General features: G+C 43.6%; 1 protein-coding gene across 1 annotated transcript in view; it reads left to right on the forward strand.

Annotated features, from left to right (window-relative positions):
• SYK (spleen tyrosine kinase) overlaps window positions 1-24272 on the forward strand; it is a gene marked incomplete at its 5' end in the record, with an annotated part of 57181 nt that overhangs the window by 19541 nt on the left and 13368 nt on the right. The window contains 8 exon segments of the mRNA NM_001104952.1: window positions 1283-1418; window positions 3439-3520; window positions 4350-4393; window positions 6184-6252; window positions 15641-15728; window positions 17665-17842; window positions 21978-22187; window positions 23894-24083. Coding sequence (NP_001098422.1) covers window positions 1283-1418; window positions 3439-3520; window positions 4350-4393; window positions 6184-6252; window positions 15641-15728; window positions 17665-17842; window positions 21978-22187; window positions 23894-24083 — 997 coding nt within the window.

The following is a 24272-nucleotide window of genomic DNA, read 5'->3' on the forward strand; positions in this document are numbered from 1 at the left end:
TTCTGGGGAACCTCTGTGACTCACCCTCTCTCAACTCTTGTGATCCGAAGGGCTTGAATGGCCGAGAGGGGAGGATGGGCCGAGGATGGCCATGACTTCGGAGTTCCAGCGGGGGAGGGGTGCACCTCCATCTGTGCCTTTGCATCCCCCCGCTTCCGGGTCTGTGCCCTCCCCGGGTCCCACAGGCCTTCCACGTAGGTCCCTCTCCTCTCTGTGGGCAGCAGGCCCCCTGCATCACAGTGGGTATCTCTATTCTCAGTATCCAGACTTACAGGTCCCATTCCCAGGATAAGGGAAGGCGGTGGCACCAAGGACCACCCGATAGGACGAGGAGGCAGAACCTGGGCCACCACTGTAGCCCTCGTTTTGCTTGCTGGTCCCCCACCCTGCAGTGGTTGACACATTCTTCTCCTACTGACTTTGTCAGACAGGATCATAGGGAACAACATTTTATTTATTTTTATTTTTATTTTTTTGTCTTTTGTCTTTTTAGGGTCACACACACGGCATATGGAGGTTCCCAGGCTAGGGGTCAAATCAGAGCTACAGCTGCCAGCCTACACCACAGCCACAGCAACACAGGATCCGAGCCGCGCCTGTGACCTACACCCCCATTCACGGCAATGCCAATCCTTAACCCACTGAGCAGGACCAGGGATCGAACCTGCAACTTCAAGGTTCCTAGTCGGATTCGTTTCTGCTGTACCATGATGGGAACTCGAGGAACAACATTTTAAATCCCAGTCCCACACCCTCCTCCCTGCAAAGGAGGGAGTGAAGAGGGAGCTGGGGTGTGGGAACTTCCACCCCTCCCCCATCTGGTGTCTAGAGGGTTCCCAGTTAAGATGCCCTGCAGACACCCCCCCCAGGCCACACCCTGGGCTGGACGGTGGTGGAGCTGCACCGCCTGGAATCTGACCCTCACGCAGACCTCACTGAAGAGAGGAGGTGAGTGTGGAAGGCTGCACAGACTCCCCAGTCCAGGGATGCTGTGGGTCCCATGTGCTGTTGCCCTGAGCGGTGCTGCTGCTCCAGGTGGCAGGAGGAATCAGCCCCTAGAGCCCAGGGCTCTGATGTTGGGCTTGGCTACTGCCAGTCCCCCAACCATAGCACTTCCCTATCTAGAGCTCGCCGTGTCCCTGAGCTGTGGGCTGGGCCTCCCTGGGTACAAAGCCCTGGACCCCAAGGTCGAGGTCAGGACACTGGTACAGGCTGCCCTCCCAGGATGTTCCTCCCCACCCGCGGGAGGAGTGCTGGTGATGCTCTGGCTCTTCTCTTCCAGGATCAGGGCCAGGGACAACGGGTCTTATGCCCTGTGCCTGCTGCACGAGGGGAAGGTGCTGCACTACCGCATCGATAAGGACAAAACTGGGAAGCTTTCCATCCCCGGCGGGAAGAACTTCGACACCCTCTGGCAGGTACACATCACCCTTAGAAAAGCGAAGAACTGGCTTCTGGACCTTGTTAGAAATGCCCCCCTGTGTCTTTGCAGAGACCTGCCCAATCAGGACTTGCTTTTCCGCCTCCGGGGTCATTATGTTAGGTGACTGAGGCTCCATAGCTTGTCCAAGGCCCCTCAAGTACCCGCCCAGGACTGTGCTCAGTTTAATAGGACACACTGCCTTGGGATACTAGAAGCATTTTTCTCTTTTCTAATTAAAAAAAATTTTTTATGGCCACACCAATGGCATACGAAAGTTCCCGGGCCGGGGATTAAATCTGAGCTGCAGCTGCATAGTTGCAGCAATGCCAGATCTCTTAACCCACTGTGCTCATCTGAGGGATCAAACCCACGCCTCTGCAGTGATCCAAGCCACTGCAGTCAGATTCTTAACCCCCCACACCATATAGGGAACTCCTAGAAGCCTTTCTTCTTAAAATGTTCTGCCTGGAACCCAGAGGCAGCCTTTTAGACAAATACACATGAGAGGAAGATATGTTGGCTGGGAAGGGAGGGCTAGAGGCAGCTCATCAGACTGTTCTTTGAGTTGTGAGAGACTAAATTAAATATAAAAGTCAGGTGCCATGCTTGCTGCAAAGTGAATCTTGCTACAAAAGTGAAGGTGTCCATTTCTGTAGCATGTCAGGGCTGGTCCGATTGAAACATTTATTATGAGGGTGGATCTCATACTGTGTTCTTTCCACAATAAAATAAAATTTAAGAAATTCCCACTGTGGCACAGTCCTTAAGAACCTGACAGCAGTAGCTTGGGTCACTATGGAGGGGTAAGTTCGATCCCCAGCCCAGTGTAGTGGGTTAAAGGATCCAGCCTTACTGCAGCTTCAGCTTGATATTAGTCCCTGGTCTGGAATTTCTGCATGCTGTGGATGTGGCCATAAAAAAGAAAAAGAAAAAAAGAAAATTAACAAAAGAATATTCTGGGAAGGATTCAACAAACATTCATATAAATAGGTAGGTAAGTTTCGAGAGGAGCAGGCAGGAGCAAAGAGTCCTTACGTGGAAAAGGCACCAATACACAGATAAGAAAGAAATACCAGATATGAAGATTTTACCTTGTCTGAAGAAGAAATATCTGTGTGAGAAAATAAAATGTGGAAATGAAGACTCTCTTTCCATTGCATAATTTTGACTAGATATACATAAATGTACTTGCAATTAATTTACTTTTAATGTAGAAATCAGACATCACAGTTCATTGTTTTCTGAGAGCCATTAGCCAAGGATGTCCATGTTCTGTCAACATACGGCCATTCTCCAAAGAGTCAGCTTTCTCCATAGCCCCACTCTTAGGTCCCCTGTCCTGTGATGTCTTCTCTCTGAATCTTTTGGGCTGGATTATTCAGTCCTTCCAAAGCCTTTGCTTACAGCACGACTACAGCATTAATAGCTCCACATCATGATTCATTTCTATCACTCTGCACCAAGAACGTCAACCCCTCAATGCTAGGAAATGTCTCATTCCCCATAGTTTACCTTTTGTCCTACCTCCCAGCCTAGCACACAGCAGAATGTTTGTTGAATAACTAAATAGAGGAATGAATGTTAGCGTGCTGAATTCATTGTTATAATATCATATGGATATAGGAGAATGTAAACAAATAAACGCAACTTACTACTGAAAGAAGAAAGAAAGAGAAAGAAAGAAGAGGGAGAAAGAGTGAAAGAAAGAAAGAAAGAAAGAAAAGCAAAGAGTCAAGAGAAAAGTCTAAAAGGGAAGGTAGCATGTGGATTTCTGTCAAGCCTGAGCTGTAATAAATTCACTAAGTAATTAAAAAAAAATCAAAAACAAGAACAACAGCAGCAAAAGAAGTCTGAGGATGGAGGGATCAGGAAGAGCAGCAAGGAAGCGCTTTCTGTTGTTAAGGGCTGTCCTTTAAAGTCCAAAGGGGAGTCATCTGCTCCTCTGCTCCGGGTCAGAATTTTTCCATTTCCTGCCCCCATTATTTATTAAACTTTCTGACTTTCTCCTTTTTCAGCTCGTGGAACATTATTCTTATAAATCAGATGGTTTGTTAAGAGTTCTTACAGTTCCATGTCAAAAAATTGGTGGGCAAACGGGTAAGTAGCCAAGCCATGAGAGTCTCACTTTTTCAGATGTTGATGTTGATCAACCTCATTTTATTTCTTTTTATTTTGCTTCTTGGGGCTGCACTCGTGGCATATGGAAGTTCCCAAGCTAGGGGTAGAATTGGAGCTGTCGCTGCTGGCCTACACCACAGCCCACAGCCACGCTGGATCCCCGACCCACTGAAAGAGGCCAGGGATCGAACCTGCATCCTCATGGATACTAGTCGGATTCATTTCCGCTGAGCCACAAGGGGAACGACCATCAGCCTCATTTTACATTTGGTCTGTTGCGGATGCAGGTGGGAATGGGTCTTGTTTTGACTGATTGATTTAAATGAAGTCATATGGCTCCAATTTTATACATATTGTTTACCAAAAAATAGCCAATAACTTTGACTTAAAAAAAGGAGATTCATTTAAATTGCTTGTGTGAGAAAGGTAAGAAGATAAAAAGAAATGCATGCAGAAAGTGGGAGCTCAGCAGGTTAAGAACCCAACATAGTCTCTGAGGATCTGGGTTCTGTCCCTGGCCTCCCTCAGTGGGTTAAGATCTGGCATCACTGCAAGCTGCAGCATAGATTGCAGATGTGGCTCACATCTGGCATTGCTGTGGCTGTGGTGTCGGCCGGCAGCTATAGCTCTGATTCGACCCCTAGCCTGGGAACTTCCATATGCCACAGGTGCGGCTCTAAAAAGAAAAAAAAAGAAAAGAAAAGAAAATGTATCTACTCCTCAAGCATTGATTGGTCTGCAAGGGGAGGGGGGGAATATGTGGTTTTTCACTGACATAGCAGTAATTGTCCCTGTTCTTTCTAACCAGGAAATGATAGTTTTCGTCCACAACTTCCAAGTGCTCATCCTGCGGTAAGTGTTACTTAGCAGTGCTGTTAAAGGCAAAGCCATTGTATGTTAGCAAAATGAAAAGCATGTTTTTAGATAACGGGAGTAGTGGTAATTGTTATTTTTCCCCCCTTCCCCCTCCTTTTTAAAAAATTAAAGTATAGTTGATTTCCAATGTTGTGCCAGTTTCTGCTGTACAGCAAACTGCCCCAGTCATACATATAGTAATTGTTTCCATCACCCTTGATGAGCTGGCATTGCGGGTGTCTGCTGGAGTCAGCCTATTTGCAATTCCAAGCCAGCCAGCTTAACTTCTCTGGGAGATTAGATTCCCTCTATTTTTTAAAAGTGTCCAGAATGACCATGCAACCCAGTGCCACATCAGAAATAGGTCTCCTGGCAGATCTGGGAAATGGTGACACATTGCTGGGGCTCAGGTCTGACCCACCAGCGTGGAGCCGTGGGCATGACGCTGGTGACCATGTGGGTGATGGGGTAGCGAGCCTGGGGTGTAAGATGTGTCACTGAGGTTGACTGCCCCACTCTTTTGGTTCAATCAACCAAGACATTGTTATCAGAAAACTCCCCCTTTCCAGGAGAGCTGCTCTGGCAATAGCTTGGTGGAGGAAGCCTTGGGATATAGGGGTGCTCCGTGCCATCACACGAGAGAATGCCCTAGAGAAGGATAGAGTTGGGGGCTGAGCCAGAACCCACCGCCCCCTCTGTGTCAATGGGAGGTGAAAATGTGGCCCGACCACACTTCCCCACATGGGTTTGCCCAGTGTCCACAAAAGAGAGAATTCCAGCTCCTTCCTCCCTTCAGACTCTTAGGAGCTGATATACAGATTTTATATGCAAAGCAGGAATGATGCCCTACTTTTTCGAGGCATGGACCTCACTGTGCGCCTTTGATGAGGTGTGAAATTTCACCCATCATGAGCTGTGCACTCTGTACCTCATTTTCTGCCTATTCACCCTTAAAATCTGCAGAAGGCAGAATGTACATTCTGCACGAGGTAGGAATCATTAACTGCTCAGAAGCTGTACCTACACTGGCCCACAGAGGCTCTTAGAGGTGGCACTTGTCGGATTGGGGGAACCTGGAATTTGCTAAACTACCAGTAAAATTTGGGATCAGCCATTACAATATAGCACCTTTATAGAGTCATCATTTTATTTTACCCTTGACACAGCTCGTGAGCCTGGCGATTCGACTTCAAGGTTGTACCCACCACGAGATGGGTTAATTTTCCTCTAAGAGGCATGAGGCTTAGGGCTGAGAACTCTTAAAAGAATATCAAGCCCTCTATCTAGCCATGCATCACCTAATGGCTTCAGAAAGACCATTTTGGAGAAACTTTTTATTGACTAGGAAAATAGGTACAGGAAAAAAAAATGCACTTTCCACAAAGGGTCCAGCTCAGGAATTTTCCACAAACACAATGGAATCAGAACCCCAAAGAAGGAGCAAAATTGGGCACACAGGTTTACTTTTTTCTTTTGGGCAATTTGCCTTCAGTTGTGACATGATCATTCTGTATAAAATGTGGGTTATTTCATGGGAAAGCTCAAATTTTATAACCTTCCATGGAATATACCACCAAAGTATTTTTTCCAGATCCTTCTGCTCCAGTGGCAGGCTTCTCCTGAAGCTTTCCAAATGATCAAGGGTTTCCCCTAGTGCCTCCCAGCAGCAGAATCTGGAGGGGACGCGTGTAATTAAAGAACAGGGTAAAATAGCATATGTCGTGTAAGGTAGCCTGCGTTTGTTTTCTGAAACATTTACTGTTCCTCTTTGCCGTTATGGTTTCTAGACTTGGTCAGCGGGTGGAATAATCTCAAGAATCAAATCATACTCCTTCCCAAAGCCTGGCCACAGAAAGGTGCTAAAGCGTCCCCTGCTTGCTGTCCCTGACTAAGTGGTAGGACTGACCCGCACTGAGCGCCCACGCGCTGCCCTCCAGCTGCCCCTCCGTGTGCATTGCGGCTGCTCTTCCTGCTGCGCTGGCCTCACGTCCCTGCCACGTGGCCCTCACGGGCAGCCCTCATCCCAGTATCCACTGTGCTTTCCATGTGGGTCCCAGTCACTCTGCTGCAAAGTCCATCACCGTCAGCGCGCTCCCTCTGCTGAAATGTGCGCTTGGAAGTCGTTTTGGTCCGTGTGATGGGGCGGGAGGGAATTCTCAGATGGGAAAGTGTTTTCAAAGCCAGCCAGGTTACTTTCGAATTGCCAGAATCACATGCTGCAGTTATATAATTTATGTAGATAAATTATGTGTTGGAAGAAATGCCAGGGTTGTGTGGGTCCTGCCCAGGGATGACACAGGGCCATTTATTTTCTAAACATCGAGTGCCACAGTGGCATTCTAGAGTTCCAACACAGAACTTTAAACATAACATGGTTAGAGACAAGACAGTGTGTGAGGATTAGAAACACCATTTTAGGAGTTCCCGATGTGGCTCGGGGAAACGAATCTGACTAGCATCCATGAGGATGCAGGTTTGATCCCTGGCCTCACTCAGTGGGTTAAGGATCCGGCATTGCTCTGAGCGGTGGTGTGGGTCGCAGACATGGCTCGGATCTGGTGTTGCCATGGCTGCGGCGTAGGCCAGCGGCTACAGCTCCAATTTGACCCTTAGCCTGGGAACCTCCATGTGCTGCAGGTGCAATCCTAAAAAGTCAAAAAAAGAAAACATGATTTTAATTTGAGACAGTAAAGCTGACAACAATGCATTTTCATATTTTGCCATATGATTGGATTGAGATAAATAAAATAAATTCTTATTTAATGACATCTATAATAAATCGCTTCCCTCAATATGTATATATATATAAGTGTATATATGTGTACATATATATACACACACGTGTGTGTAATTATAATACATAAAACATGTATAAGGATTGCTTACATTTTTATATATACATATATACATGTATTATATTTATGCATGTTTTATATATATACATGTTACATAGATGCATATATATAAAATATGTATAAGGATTACTTTTTTTACTTTTATCATTGTGGTATAAAATTGATTATTAATAAGTCTTTCCATTCTTGTTTTGGTACTTCTGAAACATTTCAGCATGTAATTGGGCATCTGTTCATGAAGCGGGTTGCCTAAAGTACTTATTAGAAACAATGGGAATAGAAAGCATAAGAAAGCCTTGTGATTTCATTCTCAAGTGGACAGCTATGTTCTACATGTTCTCTGTCTCGTTGACCGTAGAACGGAGAAGTGAGTTGAATGTGGTATTTCAGGGGAACATTGTGTGATAAACCTGAATGGAACACCTGTTTTGATGTCACCTTCATAGTCAGTGTGGACCAGCTCATGGGCAACATCGGCCACAATGGGGCTTTTGAGAGGTGACAGTGAGGGCTGCCCGTGTTAGGATGGCACACAAGGAGCCCGGGACCAGGCAACACATGCTCTATGTCAGTGTTCCTTTTGCCCTATGGACCTGGTGTTTGTCTCAAGCCACCAGGGCCAGTAGGTGATCACTGGCCTTGAAGAAATCAACATTCCCCAGGAGCCAAGGCAAAGTGCTCCACATTGCCACCTTCCAGCACACCTAGCCCTCAGCCCTGTCAGCATCCATCCCTTCTCCTTGGAGAGGGCTCACTCAGCTGCCAGGATAGCATCTCACAGGACCATGGTCCAGGGGAGATGGGCCAGCTGGTCCTCTGCCAACAGAGGTGGTTTAGAATGTGTTCTAGTTCAGGGTGCTTTCCAATCATGAGTCACCTTTTCAAGAGTCCTTAATCCAAGGCTGTACTGACAAAGCTTCCAGGAACAACTCAGGGTGGGATACCAAGCATGCATGGTGCCCCATTAGCCAAGAGCCCTCAGTCCATGTGCAGTCCCAGAAATGAGCAGTTTCATTGCAAACTGAGTAGACACAGCATTGCACATTTATCTTAATTCTGTGGTTTCCCAGGGCATCTTTCAGGGTTCAACCAGGGGAGCATGACAGGTCAGAAATTTATGCATAAAGCAGAACCTGGCACACACACTTATACACATACACACACACACAAAGGCACGTATGTAACATACACATACATATTTATATATACACCTGTCTAGATGCATGTACACATACACACATAGATTTATCACCAGGACTTGACTTACACAAGCAAAGTGCCCTGCACACAAGTACAGGCCATCAGGGAGGTGAGATGAGCGGGGTGGAACCTCTCAGACAAGGCCATAGCTGTCATTCACAGCCAGGGTTCAGTCCTGCCTCCCCCCACCCCCTACCCCCAACACTCACTCTGCCCTTTCTCTCTTAGGAAAGCCTCAACTCTCTTCTAAGCACTGTCAACTGATTAAGCCAGGCCCACCCAGGATAATCTCCTTAAATTAAGTCAACTAACTAGGGATTTTAATCACCTCTGAAAAATCCCTCTGCAGTACTGTCAAGATCACAATTTGATTCAATAACACAGGAATGTAGTTCAGGCTAACTAGATTGACACATCAAAATGCCTTCACCCCCAGGAAGCAGTAACCCAGCACTTTGAGGAAACGAGCCCTACTCTCACCCCTGTCCTTGTCCCAAGCAGGCTGAAGTCAGCTCAGGTCACCCACAGTGACTAAAGAAATATCCAGAAAATAAGTTTTAGCAGATCTTTAAATGAAAGAAGAACATGTCCAAAGAAAGCTGAAGAAAATATCAGTAAGGCTACCTACAAATAAAATACAATGCATGGATAAGATCATCAAAAGAAAGATAATACATTTGAAATAAATATTAGTAATACTGATATGTATATAAGGTTAATAGGTTAATATCATTAATATATAAAGAGAATCTATAGATCAATAAAAGTTTTAACTATGTAACAGATTAATGGACAGAGGATAGTTGAGGGTAAAGCAACTATAAATAGCTCTCTCTCTCTTTTTTTTTTTTTTTTTTTTGTCTTTTTGTCTTTTTAGGCCTATACTCATGGCATATGGAAGTTCCCAGGCTAGGGGTCTAATCGGAGCTGTTGCTGCCAGCCTACACCACAGCCACAGCAATGCGGGATCCGAGCAGTGTCTGCAACCTACACCCCAGCTCACGGCAACGCCGGATCCTTAACCCACTGAGCGAAGCCAGGGATCGAACCCAAAACTTCATGGTTCCTAGTTGGATTCGTTAACCACTGAGCCACGACAGAAACTCCAGCCTCTTAACATTATTTAACCAATTTTAAAAGATAATTAAATATTAGAAACGAATTAATCTGAGTAATACTGTAAAAGTACTTTAAAAAAATTATTATAGCTTATTTACAATGTTCTGTCAATTTCTGCTGCACAGCAAAGTGACCCAGCCACACATCCATATACATTCCTATTTTCACATTATTCTCCATCATGTTCCATCACACGTGATCCTATATAGTTCCCTGTTCTATATACAGCAGCATCTCATTGCCTATCCATGCTAAATGCTGTAGTTTGCATCTATTAACCCCAAACTCTCACTCCGTCCAAATACTGTGAAAATACTTTTCTGACAAAAAGCGGGCTGTTTTCTATTTAAATTTATAACAACATTGAAGTATGCATTGAATTTCCCTAAGTGCCCCAAATATCAATAGTTAACTAATTGAAGGATTGTGGGATTTAAGCAGTATATTAAAACTATTTTGATTACTCACCAGAAATATTTTAGGAAAACCAATGCTCATATTTGCACAAGCAGAAGGGGAGTTTTCCATTATTTTACCAGTCCTGAGAAAAGACTTGTGGGAATTATGTCAGATATCCCATCTGTTCATCCAAGGGACACAGAACTTTCCTAAATTTGTTCATTTGATCAATATTAATAGTTGTTTTTGTAATGCAGCCACAGAAAGAACATGTTAGAACATGAATTAACCCTAACCTGTAGGTAGTTTTTGACAAGTGTGCTTTGATTTGCAGAATATTGTTAATCAGATCATTTAAAATTTCATAATACGTTTTTCTTTTTTCTTTTCTTTAGAGATTAGTAACATTTTAACATTTAACTTATAAATGGATTTAACTGAAGAAGACAAATATAATTCACCCTCTTCTCATTCCCACCGTACACTTACTCTGAGGGCTGGTAGTCCTGACCCGAATAAAATTCCTCCTATTATTAGCATTGGAATATTTTTCTTTGCTACTTTAAGTACATAGACATAGCCTTCTGTTAAGAAGAACAATTGGCAGAGTTTGAGCAGCAGCCTTAAAGACCGTGACTCTTTTTCCCAGTTCCAAGGCACGCTTTCTAAAATGAGACATAGCATCCACATTTATCTTCATTGTGGAGAAATGTCCCAGAATTTCAAATGAATACCCATTTTTCATGTCTTATTCCAACACCTACATTGAGGACTGGAATATTTAAAGACATTTTAATGCATGATTCACTCGGGTTTAGCTAGGAGAGAGAAAGAAAAACTTCTAAAATCAGACCTGTTTACTTCTGGACCAGACCCTTGAAAAAATGTTTCCACATCCTTATAAAGGGCCAGATTTTATTTTATTTATTTATTTATTATTATTATTATTATTTTGTCTTTTTGTCATTTCTTGGGCCGCTCCCGCGGCATATGGAGGTTCCCAGGCTAGGGGTCTAATCAGAGCTGTAGCTGCCAGCCTACGCCAGAGAAGGGCCAGATTTTAGATCTTTGCTTCTAAGGGGAGGGAAGATGAAGTGTCAAGTGTTTCTTGGCATGGAGCCGAAGCAAACCTCAGATTAGCTCATGCCCTGGCCAAGGAGAGTGTGCCTTAGGACCAGTCATTCCCCCAGAGAGTCAAATCCTGTCTGATTTGGGCAGCCAGCATCTCTCAAGCCTACTGGCCCCTTTTGTCACTGCCGTTGTGACACGTATGTTGTCATCTTTATTACTGCTGCTTCCTGATTTGAAAACATCTTTTAAGAAATATGCAAATGAAGATCTAAAAGTGAACCAGTGGACATGGCAATACTCCCAAACCAGGAAACTTTGAATTAGTCTACCAACTCTATAACCGCAATATGTTTTTTTTTTTTTCTCTTTTTTTCACTTGTGAATCATTGGCACTCAATGAATATGTGTCAAGTATATTTTCTACTGTCAGTTAAGCCTGGCCAATATGAGAAAAAGCATTATAATTTATAACCTAAATTGATTTTCTTTTTTATTACTGTGGAGTGATCTGTTTTTACTCAAATTTATAAAAATCACAGATTACTCCTTGGAAGTGGAACTCTAAGATAGCTAGTGCCATCTAGTGGTGTCCTACGGGTTTGACTTCTGTTTCAAATATTAGCAAAAATAGGGAGAAAAGCAACAGTGAACATTTCATTTACACCTTGTTTTCTATGCAGAAAAGGTGATGCTATTTATTAAGGCAGAATAAGTGATCAAATGCAAAGCAGAAAGAGTATCATCAAATGATAGAGTGGACCAGCAATGTTTTTCATTACATTAAAATTTCTTTAGGCGTTCCCATTGTGGCTCAGAGGATAAAGAAACAGACTGGAATCCATGAGGATGCAGGTTCGATCCCTGGCCTCACACTCAGTGGGTTAAGGATCCAGTGTTGCCATGAGTTGTGGCATAGGTTGCAAACGTGGCTCAGATCTGAGATTTCTGTGGCTGTGGTGTAGGCTGACAGCTGCAGCTCCAGTTCAACCTCGAGCCCTGGGAACTTCCATATGCCACAGGGGTGGCTGTAAAGAGAATTCTAAAAAATACTTTAAATTCTAAGTACTAACAATACTTCTATAATTGATCATTTTGCCCTAGAGCTCATTCTTAACAAAGCCTTCACATTCTTTTCAACTGGGCATTTGATTCAGAGGTTTTCTTTGGGAAAGAGGAAACTTCACATAAAGATGAATCTTCATATAAAGTCAATATGACCCCTTTAAAAGACACAGCAGAAAACCTCGCATTTCTTCCAAAGAACCTTCTCTGGAATGCAGGTCCATCTTCTGTCCCAGTCAGGGCAAGAAGGGCTGAGGGATCTGGGCAGGGAGTTCAGGGCTCTGGCTGGAAAGGCTTGTGACCACATGGTGGTCTGCGTGGGTAGCATTGAAATGAAGCTCTGAGCCACCTCGGCTTGAACAATGGGGCCCTCCCTTCCAAAGGAGGACCCCCCTTCCAATCTGTTTCGTTATCTGTGGCCAAGACAAGCTAGGGGTGAGCACCACACAGTCATTTGGAGTGTGTGTTCCTGTGTCCAGGGCTTTAGGCAGACTCTCTTCATCATACTGTTCTTTTTTTTTTTTTTTTTTTTTGTCTTTTCTAGGGCTGCACCTGCAGCATATGGAGGTTCCAAGGCTAGGGGTCTAATCGGAGCTATAGCTACCAGCCTACACTATAGCCACAGCAACACCAGATCCTTAATCCACTGAACAAGGCCAGGGATCAAACCCACAACATCGTGGTTCCTAGTCAGATTCATTAACCACTGAACCACAACAGGAACTCCCATCATACTGATTCTTATATCTCAGGCCCTAGAATCCTTTCCAGTACTTTTTACACCCCAACGTGTTTTTAAGTTCTTCCCCAGAGGATTCATACATTAGGTAATTGCATTCGGACTCAATTGTAACAGGCTTTAACGAAGTCCTCCTGCTCTGGAGAAGATTCCATCAGGGTGGAGGGGCTGCAGCCCCAGGATACGTCCCTAGATAGGCAAAGGGTGGGAGGTCTTCAGGTCAAGAGAAGGCGGGCTGTGCCCTCTCCTTGTCCGTGATTGGCTGGTCCTGGTATCTTGAAGTTTTGTCTTTGGATTCAGAAACCTTCCTACCTGGAGGGAAAAATCAGAAAAGTTGAAATGAGAGTCAATATGAACCTAAAAGGGAATTTTTTTTTTTTAACCTGAAAACTATTTCCTTCTTGGAGTTTAATTACCAGAAGGAACTGAGCAGAGCAGGAGGCTGGCAAGCCTTGGGAATGACAAGTTTTTCCTGGGACCGTTCTGTTGAGTCAGGGTAATGATACCACACATGAGACATGAACTTGCACCACGTCCAATAGTCTTGTCATGATACGAAAATTTTTAAAAAATGGAAAATTGTCATTTGGAATTATCCACATCCTTAATATAAAAACTTGAGAGAGAACTCACTTTATTTTTTTTTCTTTTTAAAGCTGTACCCTTGGCACATGGAAGTTCCCAGGCTAGGGGTCGAATGGGAGCTGTAGCCACCGTTCTACACCACAGCCACAGCAACACAGAATCCAAGCTGTGTCTGCAACCTACATCACAGGTCACGGCAACACTGGATGCTTAACCCACTGAGCAAGGCTAGGGATCGAACCCACAACCTCATGGTTCCTAGTCGGATTCGTTAACCACTGCGCCGCGACGGGAACTCCCTGATAACTCACTTTTAAATCACATTAGTATGCACTTACATCTCCCAGGTTGAAGGTTATCTTCATTCATTCATTCATTCATTCGTTCATTCGTCATGTGTTTGTTCAACACATTTTCGTTGAGCACCAATGGTGGGCATGGCAAAGCTCTGATGCAGTGACTAAATGGCTACGCCTCCTGAAACTTATATTCTGCTTTCATTCTTGATATATCCCAGCTACTTCTATTAAACAGCTCAATAACGATGCTGAGCTCGTCGTCAGAAAATGGATCTGACGACATCTCATTGACATATAAGAGTGGATGTCCTTTCGCCTGTCAGAAGGGCCTTTGCCACAGAGAGCAGTGGCTCTGCAGAGCTCTGTAAGCAGCAGAAAGAAGGTTTTGGAGACAAGTGGCCAAGTGGCAGCGGTGATGCTCTGTGACTTGGTTACCGGACTTTTGGTTCCTGGACCTGGGTTGTCAGGAAGGCAGCTAAAGGCTCAGTGTGTGCCGGGAGATAAGTGACTGTGTAAAATTAAGCTTAATGTCTCTGTTTCTTTAAATTTCTCCAAAATCTGGCAGTATCTCATTTCTTCCCGGCCAGTGTTTGGGCACTGCTAAGGGAAATGGATATGTAAAATTTCTACTCGACTCAGGCCAAAAGGAAAAAAAGAAGTTCGAATCACCCGTGAACCTCACTTATAGCCATGCCCTTGTTTTAAGTCGAGGGCGAAGGTGGTTCAGGCAGACCTGAGATAGAAACTTTGGAAAGGGAAAGGTTATAGGCCTGTAAGAGTAGATTCCCTCCTCCCATGATTTCCTGCTGCAAATCGATGCAAATCACATAATAGGGAAGCTTGCCATTGATAAAGGCCAGCAAAGCTTTGTTTTGATATACTTGAGTTACCTGCTCTGGGTAGAAGGAAAACTACTTTTCTTTGGATTAACAAAAAGAGGCTGCCCCAACTGAGCAGGGTCCGTGACAATGAGGAGGAGGAGGAGGACAGAGATTAACAGCAGCAGCACTGGGCCCTGGGCTGGTGGCAGCCGCTTCCTCTTGGGCCCTCTAGCTTGCTGAACAGTGCCACCCTCTGACATCTACCCAAATGTTGCTGCATCTCCACAGCTGGTAAAGATACAGGAGGATACTAGGAAAGCATAGATGCTTTAGAGTTGGAGAGTGGGTGGAAGCTGGTGGTGGATACTTAATGTTTTTATTTTTTGTCTTTTTGCCATTTCTTGGGCTACTCCCGTGGCATCTGGAGGGTCCCAGGCTAGGGGTCAAATCGAAGCTGTAACCGCCGGCCTACGCCAGAGCCACAGCAATGCGGGATCTGAGCCACGTCTGCAACCTACATCACAGCTCACGGCAATGCCAGATCCTTAACCCACTGAGCAAGGCCAGGGATCGAACCCTCAACCTCATGGTTCCTAGTCGGATTCGTTAACCACTGAGCCATGACAGGAACTCCCTTAATGTTCTTTTTAAATAACTTCCTTATAATATAAAATGAATAATGTGAAACAAATCCAAAGGGATAGTGAAAATCCTCAGCATCTTTTAGCAGATATATTTCAAATATTTAGAAGAAATATTTGAAAGAGCGTGTACGTGGGAGGGAATTCCACCCAAATTGTTATGCTTAATTCTCCCACAACACCCCCTGAGACTCTTGCAGGCCCTGTCTGTTGTAGGAACATGAGTTTTATTTAACCCTCCCAGCATCCCATCAGTTGCCCGAAGAATGAGATAAGCCATGCTGCTGTTTGTTTGTTTTTTTTTTCCCCTGTGTCTTTCTCTCATTCTTTCTTGCATAAGTCTTCTCTGCATAAGTTTAAATGTGATTATTTGAAAATAAAAATAATTATACGGATCAACTCAAGAGTGTTATCCAGGAAGAAAAGTGAGCTGTTATCATTTGTGTGCCTCAGGCCTCCTCGCCCCAAGGGAACCGGCCAGAGAGTTTGGTGTCGTACAACCCTTACGAGTCAGACCGAGGGCCCTGGGCCAACGAAAGAGGTGAGACATGCACCCTCAGTCCCTGGACGTTCATAGCACAGAGGCGCTTCCTACAGTCAGGTTGCAGCGTGGGCGCCACCATTCACCCCACTGTCAGCAGCTGTGACATAGAGGCGCTTAGCAGTGAGTGCCTTTGTCATCTGGCAGATGCCACGTGTCTGTGAGCAGTGGTGTCTGTTGCCTGAAAGGGTCTGAGTGGCCTCCCTCATGATAAAGTGGCTGTGTTGAAAATAGCCTCCAGTCCTGCTGCTTCAGAATGTCTCATCTCTTTGCAGCAGTAACTGATATTCCTCAAGGTTTTCGTTGCTAAGATCCTGTTCTGGGAAAGAGGTCCGGGTCCATGAATAAGTGTCAGCAGGAGGCGCAGTCACACCTGGCTGGTAAAAAACGAAGGACTGGGTGAACTGTTGGGATTCTGGACATGTTTAGGGAATTGTGGTGATTCTCAGAGGCCAGGAGAGAGCATGGTCGGGAAGATGCCACCTTGAACTCAAGAGCCCTCTACTAGGCTTGTCAGACATGCGGCCGCTGGGTGACCTTCTTAAGTTTTCTAAGGTTTGGGGTTTTTTTTTTTTTTTTTTTTTTTTAGTTGTTGAACTTTGTTTATCACTACCGAAAACGTACCCGTAAACTTAATAGCTTAAAGCAATCATCATTTAAGTATCCCATGCAGGTCAGGAATTTGGGCGAGGCTCAGCTGGGCTTCTTGCAGGTAGATTGGGGGTGGAGCTGGGTCAGCAGGGGCAGAGGCTGCACTGAGACTGGGGCCCGGGCTCTGGGAGCCAGCATCTCCCTATCTCCACAGAGCCTCAGGGGCTCTCCATCTGGCCTCTCCACCTGGGCCTCCTGGAGCCTTCTCACAGCATAGAAGGGGTCGGGGCAGTTGGACAACTTGCATGGCATCTGAGGCTTCCAGAGCCAGATTTCTAGCAAACCAAGGAGCAGGTGCCTGGTCTTGTATGCCCTCACTTGAATATATCACAAACATCACTTCTGATCTGTCCTATGGGTTGACATGATTACAAAAGCCACTGAGGGAGGTGACATAGATGGCACCTCTCAAAGAAGGAGGGTCAGAATTTTCAGACATAGGTTAAAGCCACCAACGGCCCATTAGGAAGGCCCCATCCATCTTTGCCTCTGTCACAAAGACTCTTTCTCAGCACATTAGTGCAAAGACAAGGGTCCCATGGAGTTCCTGTTGTGGCTCAGAGGGTTAAGAACCTGATGTAGTCTCTGTGAGGATGCAGGTTCGACGCTGGCCTTCTTGGTGGGTTAAGGATTTGGTGTTGCCGCAAGCTGTGGCATAGGTCACAGATACACCTTGAATCTGGTGCTGCCGAGGCTGTGGTGTAGGCCAGCAACTGCAGCTTCGATTCAACCCCTAGCCTGGGAACTTCCATATGAAGTAGTGTGGCCCTAAAAAGAAAAAAAGAAAAAAGAAAAGAGCAGAATAAGGAACTTTTTCCTGCCTGACTACCAGCTGGGAGAGACTTTTCCTTGAGGCTCACAGGAGCCATAACTGCCCAAGGTAACCACGTCTTGAAGAGTGAGGTGTGCCCCCCTCCCCGGGTGGGGGGAGCAGGGGATGATGGCAATTTCATGGGGGATGCAGCCCCACCGTTGTGCATTTCTTGTCTTTTTTTTTTTTTTTTTTGTCTTTTTTTGCTATTTCTTTGGGCCGCTCCCGTGGCATATGGAGGTTCCCAGGCTGGGGTCGAATCGGAGCTGCAGCCCCTGGACTACGCCAGAGCCACAGCAACGCAGGATCCGAGCCATGTCTGCAACGTACACCACAGCTCACGGCAACGCCGGATCATTAACCCACTGAGCAAGGGCAGGGACCGAACCCGCGACCTCATGGTTCCTAGTCGGATTCGTTAACCACTGCACCACGACGGGAACTCCCGTTGTGCATTTCTTGACTGCATTGCAGAAGCCCAGAGAGAAGCCTTACCCATGGACACCGAGGTCTATGAAAGCCCCTATGCAGACCCCGAGGAGATCAGACCCAAGGAGGTCTACCTGGACCGGAAGCTGCTGACCCTGGAGGACAAGGAACTGGGCTCTGGGAACTTCGGGACTGTGAAGAAGGGGTACTACCAGATGAAAAAGTAAGTCGAAGCTTTTCACTGTCACATCGTGTGAGCTTGCATTGTAGAAACCACCACACATTCATGCACTGTGTTCATTTAATCCCAAGCATCAACTGTCACTTGGCATGGCTAAATTCTTTGTTATCAACAGCATAGCTTTTGTTCATTTCTGGTACAATTCCCATAAAAGCATCCATTATACATTCACTAGGTATATAATAATTATATATGTATGTATTAGGTTAGAGGTATTATGTGTGCCATAGAGAGACTTAGGAAGTAGAAATAGGCAAAACATAAGAAAATAAATCATATTTTACCACCCACACACCAGTATTGTTAACAAACCTGAGTGGCTATATATGTATATATATATATATATTTTTTTTTTTTTTTTTTTGTCTTTTAGCCTTTTCTTGGGCCACTCCCGCGGCATATGGAGGCTCCCAGGCTAGGGGTTGAATCGGAGCTGTAGCCACCGGCCTACACCAGAGCCACAGCAACACGGGATCCGAGCCGTGTCTGCGACCTACACCACAGCTCACGGCAACGCCGGATCCTTAACCCACTGAGCAAGGGCAGGGATCGAACCTGCAACCTCATGGTTCCTAGTCGGATTCCCTAATCACTGTGCCATGACGGGAACTCCATATTTTTTTGATCTTTATATACACACACACACACAAATATATTTATTATTTAATTAAAATGCAATCATTCAAAGATAATGTAGTGCTTCCACTTATTTTCTTTGAATTTTGAAAATTATGTCTCATTTATCTTAGAAAATTCTTGATTACAAGTATCACTAGTGTAAGTATTCATTTGCCTTATCCTATAATTGCAATTAACAATACGTATTATACAACAATTAGAACTGCTAAATTGCTAAAAATCTCTTCGTACTTCATTTGGTCTTTAGGAGGCATCCCACATCCAATGTTCAGTAAAATACTGGTTTCTGAAGTCCTTTGAAACAAACCCTTTCTTTGAATATCTGTATTCAAATTAGTGTGTTACTGATATGAACATAGTTGGGAGTGGTTGTTTGATGTTATTTATTTTTTTTTTTTTGGCTTTTTGTCTTTTTAGGGCCACGCCCATGGCATATGGAGATTCCCAGGCTAGGGGTTGAATTGGAGCTGTAGCTTCCAGCCTACACCACAGCCACTGCAATGCCAGATCCTTAACCCACTGAGCAAAGGCCAAGGATCAAACCCGCAATCTCATGGTTCCTGGTCAGAATCATTTCTGCTGTGCCATGACGGGAACTTCTGATGCTTTTTAAATTTAAGGAATTTGTGGTTTTTTTTCTTGAGTAGCTAATTTATATGATTCAAGGGTCAAAATATAGACAAAGGTACATATGCACGAAAACTTCTGCTTTTATTCCTACCCCTTCCACCATATGTGTGTGTACCGTGTTTATATATATGTGTATGTGTGTGTGTGTGTGTGTGTGTGTGTGTGTAGATGATTGCTATGCTTGTTTTTTGAGCTTTTTTCTTGGTTTTTTGGTCTTTTTAGGGCCACACCTACCACAGATGGAAGTTCCCAGACAAGGAGTCAAATCACAGCTGTAGCTGCCTGTCTACACCACAGCCACAGCAACATGGGATCTGAGCCACGTCTGTGACCTACACCACAGCCCACAGCAATGCCATATCCTTAACCAACTGAGTGAGGCCAAGGATCGAACCTGTGTCCTCATGGATACCAGTCAGGTTCATTAACCCTGAGCCATAATGGGAACTCCTGTTATGCTTGTTTTTAAATGTGTGTGTGTGTGTGTATCTCATAGTTATTTTGCAAAATGAACATGAATTATCCTTGTTAAGACATAATTTTTCTCAACCAGTTCATGTTACTTAAATTCCTCACTTATTTAAATATGTAAATTAACATAGACCTGACTATATACACATAATTTCAACCAAAGGTTTGGGGAGAGGAGAGGCCATGTAGGTCAACTGGGGACAAAATGATGACTTTACGATATTGAGTCTTCCCATAACATGACCCATCCGTCCATTTACTTGGATCATCTTTAATTTGTCTCCAGTTTCTCTTGGCAATGATGTTTAGTTTTCTGTGTTGGGGATTTGCACAATTTCTTTGTTGGCTTCACTCATAGGTATTTAGTACTTTTTTTGTGTGTGTGAATTATTTATTATTTATTTATTTTTTTTAATAATTTTTTTATTTTCCCACTGTTCAGCAAGGGGGTCGGGTTATCCTTACATGTATACATTACCATTACATTTTTTCCCCCACCCTTCCTTCTGTTGCAACATGAGTATCTAGACAAAGTTCTCAATGCTATTCAGCAGGATCTCCTTGTAAATCTATTCTAAGTTGTGGTATTTAGTACTTTTGATATGAATATGTATGGTATAATTTTAAGATTTTATTTGCTATTCCTTGGTGTTGCCTGAATGCAGGAATATGACTGGTTTTATCTGGTGGCCTGATGCCCTGCAACCCTTTCTGAAGTACCCTGTTATTTCTTACTTATTATTTCCAGTAGTTTATCTGTGTATTCATTGACCCAGCATCATGACAGTTTTATTTCATCCTGTCCAATCCTTGTAATTTTGTTTTTCTTCCTTGCCTTATTGTATTAACTAGGAACTGTGGTTCAGTGTTAAAAGTGACAATAGCCTTATTCCTCATTCCTTAGTTCAGGGGGAAAACTTTCAATATTTCACCATTAGGTTTATTGCTGCTTTTTATCAGATTATGAAAGTCTCTTTTTATTTCCACTTCTCTGAGAGATTTTCTTTTAATCATAAATGTGTATCACATCTTTTGTGTCCTTTTTTTCTCTCTGATAGGACCACAGGCTTTTTCTCCTTGATTGTGTTTGTGTGGTGGATTACACTGGTTGACTTTCAAATGTTAAGGCCATCTTTCATTCATGGAATAAACCCACCTTGTGGGTGACTTATGTATTCATTATATCTTTTTCAGAAATCACTGAATTTAAGGTACTAATATTTCCCTTAGAATTTTTACATCTATGTTCAAGAGAGATAGCAATAATTTATTTTTTTGTAATATCTTTGTCTGGTTTGGACATCAGGCTAATGCTGGCTGGCTTCATAAAATGAGTTGGGAATGTCCCTTCCTTCTTTTGTTTCTGGAAGAGTTTACAGGTGTTCTTTCTGCCTTAAGCATTGGGAAAAATCAAGATCGAGAGGTTTGCTTGTTAATTTTGATCCCTACCTCACACCACACACAACACCAGTTCCAAATGGATGGTATACTGAAGGGTGAAAGGGAAAACCATAAACTGTCTAAGATAGCATGGGAGACTATTTCCTTGGTCTCAGATGTGGGGGACTCCTAGGATGCTAATGAGATTCTCGTGTTCAATGTGTAAATATCCTTTGAGTTCTACACTGGATCTATATGTGCTTCAGAATGTAGATCAGACTTACTCTGTTATTCTATTGTTTTACCTATTTTATTGGATAGCTCTGTTTTTATTCTCCCATTTCAGAGTTTATATCACAGAGAGATGCAGTTTTTCAAATCATACCCAGTTAAGTTCCATTCATATAACCCTGCTATATCAGAATATTTTCAAGAGTTCAAATATGACCTATGTGATATTTTTATTAGCAAATGGAAAAGTTTCATGCAAACTTGTTGAAGTGTGCTTAAAATGAACAAAGCTCAGTTTTATAAAGTGTTTTATAAATTATGACCTTTCACAGCATATTCTTTTTAATTCTGCCTCTAGAAATTCTTTGTAATGTATATTAAGGGAATGTTGTATTCACATACATTGTGCATAATCTGAGATGGTAAATCTCAAGATGTTACTGGAATTTTTGTACGTCATCATTTGTTAGGTTTGTTTGAAAGTTCTTTACATATTCTACTACATGTCAGCTTTCTACTTGGTTGGGGCATTCTTCAGCACTCTCCCATCATTTCTAACTAATTAGGTGTTACTTTCTTTGTCTATCACATGAGAGAACATGATTGGACAATTAGTCATGTATAACATGGTTTCTTAAGACACATTTCCACTTTGTGGCAGGTACTTCTGTAGCACCATTTCTAGCATGAGAATTATGCTTTACAAAAGATAATTATCTACACGTGAGCAACTTGAAAAAGCTTCTTCTTATGGTTTCTTTGGCAGAGTTGTGAAAACAGTGGCTGTGAAAATCCTGAAAAATGAGGCCAATGATCCCGCTCTTAAAGATGAGTTATTAGCAGAAGCAAACGTCATGCAACAGCTGGACAACCCTTACATAGTTCGCATGATCGGAATATGTGAAGCCGAGTCCTGGATGCTGGTTATGGAGATGGCTGAACTTGGTCCACTCAACAAATATTTACAGCAGAACAGGTATGCTTGCTCATGCTGGAAGGGGCAGAGCCCACCTGCTCCATGCACATTTTAGCCTGATTTCTACAGGAAACCTTGTCTCCCTCCTGGTCTTCCCAGGGTTGGTTCACACCTTGTACAAGGAGGCAAGAGAGCTGTAGTCTTCAGATCAAGTGCTCTTTAGCTTTTACTGTGCAAAGGAAAACTCTCATCCAGCAATTTAGTCTCCTCTGCTCATTCTGTATTGGTCTGGTAATAGAATCAGACAGAATATCTTGGCAAGTAGTGTCCCCTCACCAGGCAGAATGAATGTGCTCTTTTTCAAGAAATATTTATATAAACATTTTAGGAGTTCCCGTCGTGACACAGCAGAAATGAATCCGACTAGGAACCATGAGGTTGTGGGTTTGAACCCCTGCCTCGCTCAGTGGGTTAAGGATCCAGTGTTGCCTTGAGCTGTGGTGTAGGTCGCAGACATAGCTTAGATCTGGCGTTGCTGTGGCTCTCGCGTAGGCCAGCAGCTACAGCTCCGATTAGACCCCTAGCCTGGGAACCTCCATATGCCACAGGTGTGGCCCTAAAAAGAAAAAAGACCAAAAAAACCCACATTTTATAAGAGCAAACGTGGTGTTTTACATGTCTGACTGACCTCTTTATTCCCAAGAGTAATTACTTCTGAAAATATCCCGTGCTATGAACTGATTACAACCTTCAACAGAGAAATCACGCTGTGCTTATTTACAACCATAGTTGAGATGCAGGAACTCATGTGGAATAAGTCCCAATATTAGCCACTGGTTATTTTATCCCTCTTGCTACATTACATGTGTACTTTTCTTAGATTGTGCCTTTTCTTTGTATAGAAGGGAGGTGTTGTTGCTTCATTTCACAGGTAAGACACTGAGACTCAGTGTAGGTTTTGCTACCTGTCCAATATTGAAATGGGGATCCAGCCGAAGCCTGGCTTTCCATGAGCCAGGTGGACCACCCGATTCTACTGCTTTTATTGCAATTCGAAGCTTTCCTTGGAAATTTTACCATTTGAACACCAGGAGAATGGTATTCAGTTTTGAAGAACTAGGTTAACTTGATTACTTGTCACCATTTGAGACTTTTGTTTAAGAAGAATAGGATTAAAAAAAAAAAAAAGGAGTTCCCATTGAAGCGCAACAGAAATGAATCCAACTAGGAGCCATGAGTTGCAAGTTCGATCCTTGGCCTTGCTCAGTGAGTTAAGGATCCAGCATTGCCATGAGCTGTGGTGTAGGTCACAGACTTGGTTTAGATCCTGCATCACTGTGGCTGTGACGTAGGCCAACGGCTACAACTTGGATTGGACCCCTAGCCTGGGAACCTCCATATGCCATGGGTGCAGCCCTAGAAAAGACAAAAAAAAAAAAAAAGGTGTTTCTGCTGGGGTGCAGTGGGTTAAGAATCTGACTGCAGCTACTCAGGTCGCTGCAGAGGTGTGGGTTGGATCTCTGGCCTGGTGCAGTGGGTTAAAGAGTCTGGTACTGCCACAACTGTGGCTTAGGTCACAGCTGCGACTCAAATATACAATCTCTGGCCCAAGAATTTCCATACACCATGGGTCTGGCCATTTAAAAAAAGAAAAAGAAGAATAGGAGACGAGTGGGTTTATATTGTGTCTGCATGAGGAGCATGGTTGGTTGTTCCTGAAATGGACTGCTATTCACTGTCACTAATGACACCTCTGTGGCTTTCAGGCACGTCAAGGATAAGAACATCATAGAGCTGGTTCATCAGGTGTCTATGGGAATGAAATACTTGGAAGAGTGCAATTTTGTGCACAGAGATCTGGCTGCAAGGAATGTATTGTTGGTTACTCAACATTATGCCAAGATCAGTGACTTTGGACTCTCCAAAGCACTCCGTGCCGATGAAAACTACTATAAGGTAGGAGCAACTTAGCCAGTATTCAGAGCAGCAGGTAGTAAAAATCTGGTGTTGTCTTTATTTTATTATAGTGGGTTTCAAAAAGCAATTTCCCTATTTAAAAATAAATATGTAGGAAATAGTCTTTTTTTAATTGTAATACTGAATTTTTATTGAAGTAAAGCACACTAAATCAAACCAATTACAAAA

This window comes from Sus scrofa, chromosome 14 (assembly GCF_000003025.6).
Source record: "Sus scrofa isolate TJ Tabasco breed Duroc chromosome 14, Sscrofa11.1, whole genome shotgun sequence".
Taxonomy (NCBI): Eukaryota; Metazoa; Chordata; class Mammalia; order Artiodactyla; family Suidae; genus Sus; species Sus scrofa.